At 40.4% G+C, this 13,367-nt stretch overlaps 1 protein-coding gene across 2 annotated transcripts in view; it reads right to left on the bottom strand.

Annotated features, from left to right (window-relative positions):
- LOC148347022 (glutamate receptor ionotropic, delta-1-like) overlaps positions 1-13,367 on the bottom strand; it is a 219,611-nt gene that overhangs the window by 24,834 nt on the left and 181,410 nt on the right. For both annotated transcript variants that reach the window (XM_088322995.1, XM_088322996.1), the window contains exons 10-13: positions 9,035-9,157; positions 8,889-8,963; positions 7,502-7,838; positions 4,530-4,668 (exon numbers count right to left, since the gene is read on the bottom strand). In XM_088322995.1, the coding sequence (XP_088179121.1) occupies positions 4,530-4,668; positions 7,502-7,838; positions 8,889-8,963; positions 9,035-9,157 (674 nt within the window). The remainder of the gene's footprint in view (positions 1-4,529; positions 4,669-7,501; positions 7,839-8,888; positions 8,964-9,034; positions 9,158-13,367) is intronic.

Below are 13,367 nucleotides of genomic sequence, written 5' to 3'. Positions count from 1 at the left end.
TAAGTTTATGCCTGAGTGTGTAACTGACAGGCACATTTTAAGCCCCTCTCCCTTTCTGACCTGATGCTGGATCAGGAAAGAGGGGCCGAATCTATATGCACACCCTTATCAGAAGCTCTGTGTGACAAACGCAAACAGGGAGCACAGCGCTGCGTGGACTTATTTTTAACAACGGTAAAATAAATTGTAAGGTGATCTCTTTGGTAAAGTGGTGGTCTGCTACAGTGGCAAATTTACATTAACACATAAAAAACCTTCACCCTACAGACAGCAATTAGCTGAAATCAAATATGTAAACATGTTACTGTTCCTGAACAAAAACCTGTAAACAAACAGAGCCAAACGGGCTTTTCCGTTACATTGCTGATTTTTTGGGGTGTTTTTACTCTTTTGAATTTTGCTTGGTACCAGTAGTTGTAGTACAATGATTACATTTTTATTTTCTTGAAAGTTTTTGGATTGCATGGTTTACACTAATGGCACAAAATATTCTTCAGAGGAAGGACATATTGACATGTTGACATTGTCATGTTTTTTTTTTACATCCCTGCTTTTTTTTTATGATAGAGGCAAACCGGAAACGCAGTGCAGTGTTCATTAATCATTAATCTACAGAAAAGGATGATGCCGGGTAGGGTTTGTGTTGTAAAGTGGTCTGATACTGTGGCAACACCACAAATTGACACAAACACACACAAAGAGAGCAGCGAGTCGCAAGCAAAAATGTTAACATGTTAGTGTCTCTGAACAAAAACCTTGTCACAATGGCAACAGAGCCAATGAGAGACAAGTGACACTAAATTTGCATTACTGTGCAACGGAAGGTATTTTAGTTGTTTTGTTGACATTGTTGTACATCATTATTATTTTTTGTTAAATTTTACTTGTTGGTGATAGAAAGGAGTGGTGAGGTGTTGTGAAAGGATATTGGAATTGTGGATGCGTTCTTAAGGATGGGCTGGGCACCCGTATGATGCGGCAGGGGTAAACCAGTGAAAGCTGTCGGGCCCTGCTGTTGAACAAAAGAGTGGGTTGTGTCACCCTGACCCGAGTGACATGGCCGCTTTCTGGTGTCCCGTTTCATCTGGAGGGACAAAAGCATGACCAACTTAGGTGCCGAGGTGCCCAACTTCTTTGGGTGTTTGGGCAATTGGGTTGGCCATGGTCCAAAAATGTATGTGTGTGTGTTTTTTTGTGATTTTTTTCCCTTTTCTTTTCTTTGTTATTGTATGTGTTTGTATTGCTGTCGGTCACTCCTCTTGAGGGATATGACCAAGGTAGGTAGATAGATAGATGGATACATTTCACTTATCTTATTTGACTCTTTTGCCTTTCGTTTTTTAACAGTTAGCATCAAAATATTTGTGTTTATTTCTTACATCACCATCAACCACAGAAAGCTAGAACCTTTCCGCAAATTTACATATCTTGGACCTGTCATGTCATAAGAAGGGTCAGAACCAGAAACTAAGGCAGGATAGCTCAAACCACAGCCGCACTTGACAACTGAAACCCATCGGGAGGGACAAGAACATAGCATGGAAAACAAAGATCATTACTTCCATCTTTCTCTAGGCTTGCGAGACATGGACTCTCTCAGGTAAACTGGAAAATAAAATCCAGGCCATGGAGATGCGATCCCACAGGAATCCTCTAGGCATAAGCTACTTAGCCCATGTGACAAATGAAACGATGCGCAACACCATCAGAGGACCCCCTTAGACCCTACAAAGAACGGTTGTCAACTTTACGCTGACGGAAACTTCAGTGGTATGGTCACATCATCATCAAGACTGACTCGGATAATTCTGCAGGGCACAGTCCAAAGGGGCAGGAGGAGAGAAAGACGGTAAAAGAACTAGGCCGAAAACATTAAGGAATGGACTGGTGCCAACTTCGCCATGACCCAAGAACAGGCCAGGGACCCTCATTGGTGCCCCGACGACCGATGCGGTCAAGGGATCCGTGAAAGGTGTGAAAATTTGAACTACAGTTATTTAATAAAAATGAAACAATTTTAGTGACTAAAATCTGTGTGCTGTGTTTATTGTAAACATAAACTAACTCAAGAGGGGTTCAATGATTCAAGACAGTTCCAAAAGAAAAGTATCGGTATTGGGATGGATACTAAAATTCCCAGAACCGCCCACCCCTATGAAGAACTGAGTGCGTTGGCTTGAATAGATCAATTCAAAGAAGCAGAGCGTCACCAATGTCTCTGTTGTGCTTTCCCTTGACTTTCCCCGGCAGACAGTTTTCCTGCTGCAGGTGGAACTGTTGGCACTCATACATGATGCATAAGACAGGAACATGAGAGGCGGCATCCCATTAACAGCGACTCGGTTCCATCCATTAGCGTGTTCTATCTGTGTAATAAGAGACTTGGCACGCCACGGTGGCGTCCAGGTCAAATCTCCACTCAGGAATTCATTGGATCCATGCAGGGTCTATCTTCATAAAACTCCTGATATAAATGTCAAGCACAGACATCTTCATCCCGGGCGAGAGCCAAAAGAGAGGAATGGTTTTGGTCTTTGGTAAGACATGAAAGAGTGACAGAAGCAGGCTGCCAGTGGATGCACGTTGAGCTAATATTGATGACAAAAACTAAAGTACGCTACTTTTTTGCTCCATGTTAAACACTCCGGCTTTATATATGCTGCGCAGGGTTCTTATAGGTGCTTGAAATACTTAGGAATGCAAGAATTTTAATGTTGTGTTCGAAAGGATTGGAAAGTGCTTGACCATGCTTGAAATTGTTGCCATGGTGCCATGTTTCTCAACAAGTCTGCTTGAAAAATGACACAGACATTGCCTACTGGTGGCTTTGCTTTGCAAGTCCATTTCTTCTTCCCTTGTGATTAACAGCAGCTGACATCAGTTTGTATAGCATTGTCCTATATAGCGTCATCACCCTCTAAGGGTAGCACCCAATAGGTGCAAACTGAGCCTAAACAGGGCACTATGAAATGTGTATTAGTGCAGGATTACGTATCAGTTAAATCAAGTCCTCACTTTATACATCCAAATTGAAAACTTTTGGAAGATCTCGATGAAAAACGCTGCACTTCTCTTTTCCTATCACCAGCGTTAATGTTAGGTTGCTGCCGTTTCCTTTAATCATTAAGGACCGATCTCAAGCAAATGCATTTTGATCAATTACCGCGGAAACCACCTGTTACCTTTTTGCAAGTGGTTCCAAATGCATGGATGCCTGATTAGAGACAGGTGTGCTCAATAAAGGGATGGTATTTAATAACAAAATAAGGTACAAAGTAAAAAAAACTACGTTTGGTCACAAAACAACGAAACCTTCAAACTAGAAAAAAAATACGACCTTGGATTGATATGGAAAAAAGTGTATGAGTGTTAATCATGACCTGACCCAGTGTGTTGTTCAACCAGTCCTTATAAAGGGGCCGTAAATCTTGCCACCATTAGTGGAGAGATTAGGCATGTATTTCTCTACGAGACGGTGGCGTGCCAGATCCTTACACCACCAATGACAACAAAACTAAAAATACATCCGTGTTGCAATCTGGCACTATTCTCTACAGCACAGTTGGTCTGGCGCTGTTGCCTAGAATATAAGGCTCACACTTTACCCAAAGCAGCCTGCATTTGCATTTTTTTTCTGGACAGTAGCAAATATGTGCTGGTCTTATTAATAGCCATTTTGTATGGTCACATGATCCCCCCAAAATGTGACGTAAACAACTCAGAGATTAAATTAAAAAATGAAGCAGATGTGCATGTTGCAGTTGGTGATTTGCAGCCAAAGGTGTCCATGCCAAATTCTCAACATATTCGACTGAAAAAAATCCAGCCCGAGCCGATGTGGGCCCGCTGGTATTAAAATCTAACCCAGCCCAAGCCCGACCGGTTTGCTTGATTTCAGGGATCGAGCCTGAAACAAACCCAAATGTTCATATTCTACATGTGAGGACTCCAGAAGAGGATGGGTGATTTTGGCCAACTCGCTGAGTCTAAGGGTGTCACTGCCAACGCGCGAGTTGGCTGCTGAGCGCATGAATAGTACGGAGCCAAAGGCTGCCCCAGATGAAGAAGTAACGGTAATCCATTTTTCATCCTCAAACACGCGACACTTAAAAAAGTTGATGGTAAAATTAAAAGGCCTTCCATCTGTTTGGCGGCTTGGGATCTTTACCACAAACCACAACAGCCAGTACGTACTTAAGACAAAGAAAAATAAACAAAGAACAATGACAGGTGTAAAATTAAAAACAAAAGAGTCAGCGAGAGAGAATCCTGGCCCGAACCCAAACGTAATGAGGTATATTTTAGGTTTGACCCCAGTCTTTGGCTCAGGCTCCAGATCTTACCCCTAATTGGTTCCTTTTTACGGCTGTTTAAGCCTTTAAATCCAGCGTGGCTCGTACAAACACAAAATGGAGTTTTGTTCTTAAATTTGAGCATGTGGATTTTAATGAGGAGTACTCTGTAGTCCAGAATTCAGCGTTGTTTCCAATTCCCTCAAGTGTGTGTGGAGGTGCATATGAGGCACGTACCGTATGGCGTGGTCCATTCGGGATACGGTGAGGTATGCTGCCAGGTTGGCCGTGTACGATGAGCACACAATGAGTGTGAAGAGCCACCAGCTGCCCATGACAATCCTCAGCGCCATCGAGCCCACCATTCCGTCGCCGCCTATCATCGCGTGCACAACAACCACGAAAAAGCACTATCACACACACAACTACGGCATATGCATGCAGTTGGTGACAGTCTCTAAAAAATTTTTTATTCTGTTCAGCTGAATTCACATATGTCAAAGTCAAGCCCTGCCGGCTGGATGTGTCCCAAAAGAACGTTTTCTCGGCGCTCGAGGTGATCTTGAAGCATTATTGTATCATACACTAGGAACGTTTGTGTATTTTTCTCACTATACGATACTTCTCCTCGGAGAAAGTCTTGCTCAATTGTAAGTCTGCATCTCATCACTGTCTCCTTGTTGTATTCCCTTGTACTTAGTCAGGGACAGCGACTCAGGGACAGAGGATACCTTAGTATTCTCTCTTTGCAGACATCAAACTTTTGCTAAATAGGAATCCAGAGAATTTGGCTCAAACTGACCAATTATCAGTATGTGTACTTTGCATCACAATTTCAGAGCTGTGGGAGTAGGAATACTAACATAACCACACAACCTGATACTAAAGATTCGTTTTAAAGTTTTTTAAAAACTAGGGCTTCGCTGACCTTAACTTATTCAAACCCAGACGTTTTTTTTCGAAAGGGAAGAAAAGCTCCCAGCCAATTTTTGCCAATTTGACTCATTTTTGAAGGCCTATAGAAAAATTAATTGTGAAGCTGTATAGGCAGAGGTTGTGTTGGGAATAATTAATACTGTAATTACGTAACGGCGTTTATTTTTCAGTAATGGGGTAATGTCATTGTTTTTACTGCCTTTACAATGTCGAAGAAAGCTCCTACCATCTTTTATTAGAAAAAGTATGTGTCTAGATTTGATCACTCTTCAATAACAGTTGAACATTGCTGAGTTTGTTGAAAATACTAGTTTCCATGAACACTTCAGATAATAATGGATTTTTGTGAAATATTATATTTCAAGCAGAACTTTCCCTTCGGTGCTTTTGTTTTTTTGCATTATTAATTGCTCCAGTATCCAAACAATGCTTTCCATAAACACAGGGGCACATAACTTACCAAATGACATTTTATTCAAATAATATTGAACTGATGCATAAACCTTGCAAGATTTTTTTTCATTGCCTAATGTTTCCGGTGACGCGATCACAGGATTTCAGTCACCATGGCAATTGTGCTCATGTGGACTTGCACAAAACGTCATCCATGACTGCCACGATGATAAGGAAAGGACATTGTAATCTTTTTTAGAGAGAAAAAAAGCTCTGTTCAAGCGCTAACAGTCTTTGCTACTCTCAGAACTGCTTTACTATGCCTACTTGATATACGGGGCCGCCTACAAACCCTCAATGTCTGGATAGAGGAACCAATACAAGGAAGTGGGGACTCCTTCGATGTGTGGATAAAGATCTGATCAAAGCCACTCCTGCCATCTAATGGTGATTTATCATGCTGAAATCCTTCTCAGAGGCTTGATACATACCGATAAGCAGCGCAAAACCCTTTACAAGTATTTGTTTTTAATAAACCCAAAAAAAAAAATCTTACTGTTTTGGCAATCAGGGACATTAATATGTTGTTGCATTGAATTAGTTAATTGCGTAATTGTATTCAGGTTGCAAATTGGCCCATTTATCAGCACGCATTTGATTCTATGCATATCACAGAGGACATGAAATTCTTAGACATGCACCGTACTACAAGAGAATCACACACCTGCAAATCAGCTTGATTAGATTCTATGGACAAGAAATTAGGCGAGAAATTGTCCTAATTGTTGGCATTTATCTATGATTTCTGTGCAAATTAGGGACTCTTAGATGTACACCACACTATTGACAATATTATTAGATACATGTAAAAATCAGACCATTCCTTCCAAATTGCCTGATTATCCATGTAGGTCAATGACTTTAGTGCAGATACTGTAAGATAGGACACACAGCACACCAAACCATAAGAATCTGTCAAAATCATTTTAAGAGACGTGTTGTAAACAGGCTTTTGTTCACCTGAATTGACAACTAAAACTTGGTATTTGCTGGCCTTCATTGCAAAGTGGGATTCAGACTACGTAATAACTTGATTATCAATGGGTGTCAATGAGTTTTGTGCAGATTACTGAGCACCTGTGACTGTAAGACCCCAAACAAATAACACAATATTGATTTTTTTTTTTTAAAGAATCAGGCTTTGCACACTTTGCAAGGCTAACAATCGATCTGATTATGTACATTGCTTCGCATTTGCTTTACATTTTCTTAGCACAAAGGAAAAGCAAACTTTGGAGGAATCAGTCCAAACTTCTGGCCGGTGGGCTAACTATGGCCCACGTCTTTAAAAATATTTTGTCTTTTTTTTTTGTTTACTTTGTTTTCGTATTAATTGTATTTCCCAGAAGCTCAGTGTATTTCATCTGATTGATATTAACAGACGAGATGTGTTATTACAGTTTTGTGCCTTCATTTAGGGTGGCGATACCTCTAGGGAAGAAGCTGTCTCTGTGCCTGCTTGTCCTTGTTTTGAGGGACCTGTATCAATTTTTTTTTCATCTTATTTTGTGTTAAAAATAATGTTTTTTCGGTTTTTTTAGAATGTTTTTATTTACCAGAGCTTTTATTATGGAAAAAAGAACGTGGCAATGGATGCGGCCCAGCCTCCGCCAGACTTTGCGGCCACCAGGTAAATTAAGTTTGAAACCCGGTTTAAGGCCACATCCCACATAATATTTACCCATTTAGACCATTGATCTAATGATTGCTAACCTTGTTTGTGGGGAAAGGGAAATGACTAAATGCCTCAAAATTGTCTTAATTGTGTGTAGTGAACTCAATTGGCTAATAGCTTTATTTCAAATGAAAATTGGACTTACTTTGGTGCACGAAGGCCCCGTAGACAATCCAGATGGCGCTGTGCAGAGATCCGGATCCGTTGGAGGGTTGGTTCCGCGGTGCTATCTGTGTGGCAGAAGAGCGTAGCACCTGCAGCCTGTTGAGCAGGAAGATGAGTACTCCCACCACCAGAATGGCAGCAGCGATGCAGGCCCACACGGCCAAGTCAAAAGGCACAAAGAGAGAGAAGATGTTGATTTTCTCCTCGGGTTTCCTCAGCAAGATTCCTACGCTGTAGTCCAAGAAGCGCTTGCTGAAGTCCACTACATTCTCCCGCTCTGGCGTGATAGTGATAGCCGAAACGGCCAGGTCGGCTCTCTGTCGGGTCACAGGCAAAAGACAGTAGTGGAGTGTTACTATTTTGCACTGGTGGGACGTCACAGCCTGCTGGGCTTTCTCTGCTGGAAATATCTGATTCATGTTATGTAAATTATATTTTGTCCATTAATACTTATTAATATTTCCTTTCTTTGTTTTCCCCAGCTAGCACTGCTTCTAGATGTGTGCTAACTTGTTTAAGCATTTAACCCAGTGGTTCATAAATAGGTAGTCTCACAGAGTATAAGAATTGAGTATAAAGGTTAGATGCGAAGTGGGGAAGACCTTCAAGTGGCCCCATGAAAAAAATAATTAACCCACCCAAATGAGGAGACAGACATCTTGGGTGATTTTGATTTCGTCTTCCAAGGAGGGCATGACAGAAAAATAATTGAGAAACACTGATTTAACCAATCTCATTTCAGCCAATAATTGTTGCCAGGGTCAGTAATCTACCTGTAGGCCTTCACATTCAGTTCTGAAGGTCCTAAGGCATAAAAACGGTGTCAATAAAGTTGTTGGTTCAGCCAATCAAATTTGGAGAACCAGAGCCGACTAGAACAGTGTTTATCCAACTATGATTGGCTTAGGGTTAGGGGTAACGGAAGTATGACATTGAAAAGATAAAGAAATAGCTGATGAAATGACTTTCTCAGCCCTAAATCAAATAAAAACCTGTGCCACAAATGCAACAGGGCTGGCTGGATTTTCAGCATTAACTCTGATGGTGATTGATTTTTGATGGAACTGAAACAGACAGATAATCTGTACAACAGAGTAATTGAAATCTTCTTGAGGAAAGAAAGAAGGGTGGATTTTGTTCACAAATAAAAAATATTTGGGTGAGTGAAATGTAACTACATTATTCATGTTTTTTATGTGTCACAACCATAGCTGCAGTAAATGCTTAAAGGCTATAAACCAGTTATTGAGGGTTAGATTGATTCAGATGTAGCACTGCTGAAGGCTTAGGTGGGAAATGCATGACCCACCCCTGCTATTTTGTTAATATGTAACACATTAATAAAGAACATGTTGTCAGTAGTTCACCTTGTTGATTAGGTCGCCGATCATTCCATTCCAGGAACCATTAGGAAGCTGAGATCCGTATTTGCTATCGGACACCTGGACGAGCAGCATTAGGGTTAAGTCTTTTCGGCAGGGGTCTACTGGAAGAGGAACATTGGAGTGGTCACCTGGTAAATGTCGTACTTGAAGCCTAAGAGTTTGGCGAGGGCGTCAAGTACGTCGATGGAGAAGCCTTTATACCGTTTGGGTTGGCCCAGGATGTTCTCTGCCACCATCACAAAAGGGTCCTCCTACAAGAAGAATATTTGCAGGAAGATACAAGACTAATCAGAAAAGAAACAAAGAAGAAGAATACTAAAAGGAAAAAAGTTAGTTTGGAACAACACTCAACATTTCCAGACATTGGAGAGCAGCTGAGTGGCTAACGATTTTGCATGTTCCTGAGTGGGTTACTGGATTAAATTCTGGACTCCAGGCAGTTAACTTTTTTGTTACATTTTAAACTCTGCGACTTTAAATGTGGTGCAGCTTTTTTTGTTTTTTTTCCTTGGCGGCACCGCGGAAAGCAGAGAGCTGCTTTTCTCCACAACGCATGCACTCTAAATACAAAACACCGCAGTGAAGTCTGGAAACATTCAGGTGAAATTAGTCCATGATTTTTCCACAATTGTTCGTATAATACATTAAAAGAGCAAAACAGGAGGTTCGACAGTACTTGACTGAATATTTAGTGCATGCTTGCGATTTCAACCTTTTTTTCACAGATCAATTTCTCAATTTATACATTCTAATTGATAAGCAGTGGAAGTAAGCTATCAGAAATAGTATATTTCTCTTTTTGTATCATCGTCATGAATGTCAGGTTGCGGAAGTTTCCTTTAATCCTCAAGGGACTTTACTAGTGAATACAATTTGGCCGGTTACCGCAGCAACCGCCTATGACAAAAACAGAGATGACTTCTCACCTCTGTGTTTTCTATTTTACACATTTTCTTCTGGCGCAGTAGTATTGTGCTTCTCCCAGTAGCCACCATATATAACGGTCATTTAAAATGTCAGAAATGGACCTGACTTTGTTCATTTTTATGTCTGTTCAAGCGTGCTGCTTAAAATCCCGTGCGGCTACGGTGTAAAGACAAAATTGAGTTTCGTTATTCAGTTTGAGTATGCAGTTTTTATACAGGTGCGCCCTGTAGTCAGGAATTTATCGTTCTCTGATTTCCTTCCACATTCTTAAAACTTGCAGGGTAAGTTGTTTTGAGTATCCTACAATTTCCCTAGGTATGAGTGCACGAGTGTCAATGTTCCCAGGCGATTGACTCACAATTTGTTCTGTGTCTACCCCTTTTGATGCCTGGACAAGGCTCCAGCACTCGTGAGGATAAATGGTATGCGTTTATATTGTATTTACAGAGACATAATACCTAACGAAGTGTCCATAGAGTGTCTGATTTTATCCCTCAAATACAACCAAATCCTAGCTCAGCTGCAGGCACAGAGGAGTGCGGGGGAGTCAATCCGCAGGACAGGGGGTGCAGGGTTGGGGGGGGTAAGAGAGGTGAGTTGTAGTATCCGTGACGAGACAATAATGCACACGTTTAGTTTCACTCAGTCGACCTTGCAGGCTCTGTGTACTCTGTGTAGCGAGTAGTCTGTCGTAGGTATTTTCTCGTCACAGGCTACAGGTTTTAGAGGGCCATCCATCGATCAGGATTGCTCAACAGCAGTTGGTCATCGTTCAGATAATACATGTTATCACCCGCGAGCACAATTTCCGTTTGAGAAATATCTATAGTGGTTTCTTTATTCACGAATTTCATTTGTTCTCAGAGTATCTTTGTAACATGGAACATTTGTAGGTAGAGACGCCTTTTGAATGTAAATGTGAAAATAAGTTCTAAGCTCCGAAAAGTATGACATTTGTTAAATAAATCATAAAAGAAACAAATACATATTAAAACTAGATTACCGCACCCAAAAAAATCATACTGTTTCAGAAATTCTTACTCAATGGAATTTTGCCAAAAAGTATTTAATTTTAATATAGTTCCATGTTCTTCCTGTGCTTTTGTAGGTGTCCTCCAAGCATATATATATATATATATATGTATATATATATATATATATATATATATATATATATATATATATATATATATATATATATATATATATATATATATATATATATATATATATATATATATATATATCTCATCTCATTAGCCGTACCGCTTATCCTCATTAGGGTCGCGGGGGGGCTGGAGCCCATCCCAGCCATCTTCGGGCAGTGGGCAGGGGACACCCTGAACTGGTTGCCAGCCAATCGCAGGATATATATATATATATATATATATATATATATATATATATATATATATATATATATATATATATATATATATATATATATATATATATATATATATATATATATATATATATATATACAGTGCATCCGGAAAGTATTCACAGCGCTTCACTTTTTCCACATTTTGTTATGTTACATTCTCATTCCAAATTGTATTAATTCAATCTCTTATCTCAAAATTCTACACAAAATACTCCATTATGACAATGTGAAAAAGTTTTTTTTTTTACTTTTTTTGAATTTATTAAAAATAGAAAACTAAGAAATCACATTTACATAAGTATTCACAGCCTTTGCTTAATACTTTGTTGATCCACCTTTGGCAGCAAATACAGCCTCAAGTCTTTTTGAATATAATCCCACAAGTTTAGCACACCTATCTTTAGGCAGTTTTGCCCATTCTTCTTTGCAATAAGTCTCAAGCTCAATCTTGTTGGATGGGAGACGTTTGTGCACAGCCATTTTCAGATCTCTCCAGAGATGTTCGATCGGATTCAAGTCTGGACTCTGGCTGGGCCACTCCAGGACATTCACGGAGTGGTTCTGAAGCCAATCTTTTGAGATCTTGGCTGTGTGCTTTGGGTCGTTGTCCTACTGAAAAATGAACCTTCGCCCCAGCCTGAGGTCAAGAGCGCTCTGGAGTGGGTTTTCATCCAGGATATCTCTATGTATTGCTGCATTCATTTTTCCTTCTATCCTGACTAGTCTGCCAGTTCCCGCTGCTGAAAAAAATCCCCACAGCATGATGCTGCCACCACCATGCTTCACTGTAGGGATGGTATTGGCGATGAGCGGTGCCTGGTTTCCTCCAAACATGGCGCCTGGCATTCACACCAAAGAGTTCAATCTTTTTCTCATCAGACCAGAGAATTTTGTTTCTCATGGTCTGAGAGTCATTCAGGTGCTTTTTGGCAAATTCCAGACGGGCTTCCATGTTCTTTTTGCTAAGGAGTGGCTTTCGTCTGGCCACTCTACCATACAGGCCTGATTGGTGGATTGCTGCAGAGATGGTTGTCCTTCTGGAAGGCTCTCCTCTCTCCACAGAGGAACGCTGGAGCTCTGACAGAGTGACCATCTGGTTCTTGGTCACCTCCCTGACTAAGGCCCTTCTTCCCAGATCGCTCAGTTTAGAAGGCCGGCCAGCTCTAGGAAGAGTCCTGGTGGTTCCAAATGTCTTCCATTTACGAATAATGGAGGCCACTGTGCTCATTGGGACCTTCAAAGCAGCAGAATTTTTTCTGTATCCTTCCCCAGATTTGTGCCTCAAGACAATCCTGTCTCGCAGATCTACAGACAGTTCTTTTGACTTCATGCTTGGTGTTTTTGCTCTGACATGCACACTCAACTGTGGGACCTTATGTAGACAGGTGTGTGCCTTTCCAAATCATGTCCAATCAACTGAATTTACTGCAGGTGGACTGCTGTAGAAAGATCTCAAGGATGATCAGTGGAAAAAAGATGCACCTGAGCTCAATTTTGAGCTTCATGACAAAGGCTGTGAATACTTATGTAAATATATATATATATATATGTATACATATATGTGTGTGTGTGTGTGTGTGTATATATATATATAAATACACACCAGTAGAGTTGCAAAGTCTTGGTTCCAAAACAATAAAGTTAATGTTATGGAGTTGCCAGCCCAATCCTCAGATCTCAATCCAATCGATAATTTGTGGGGTGATATCAAAATTGTTGAGCAATCATGGCGGGAAATAACAACTGAAAGATTCCACAAGTTGGTTGACTCTATGCCACACAGATGTGAAGCAGTGATAAAAAATTGTGGTCATGCAACCAAATATTAGGATTGCTAAATCCTACCTTTTTTTGGAAATATAAAATAGTTTTGAGTTGATACAGTCAACAGCAGGCATTGCTATATTTTTGAAAACAAACCTTTGAACTATTTGTCCAATTGCACAGCCTTTTGAGCGTGCTTATTGTAAATGCTCGGTCTTGTTTGTTTTCTGAGAATCTCATGGTAACTTGTTAGGCATGTAAAAAAAATAAAAAGTAAAACCTGAGATATTCTGGTTACTAACATTGCACTGCCGTTACTTTGAACAGCACTGTACATAAATGCTACATATCTGTATCATCGGCGTCTCGCAGTTCGCTTAGGT

This window comes from Urocampus carinirostris, chromosome 19, assembly GCF_059441175.1.
Source record: "Urocampus carinirostris isolate Australia breed hairy pipefish chromosome 19, RoL_Ucar_1.0, whole genome shotgun sequence".
Lineage (NCBI taxonomy): Eukaryota > Metazoa > Chordata > Actinopteri > Syngnathiformes > Syngnathidae > Urocampus > Urocampus carinirostris.
This window is presented reverse-complemented; position numbering and strand designations above follow the sequence as displayed.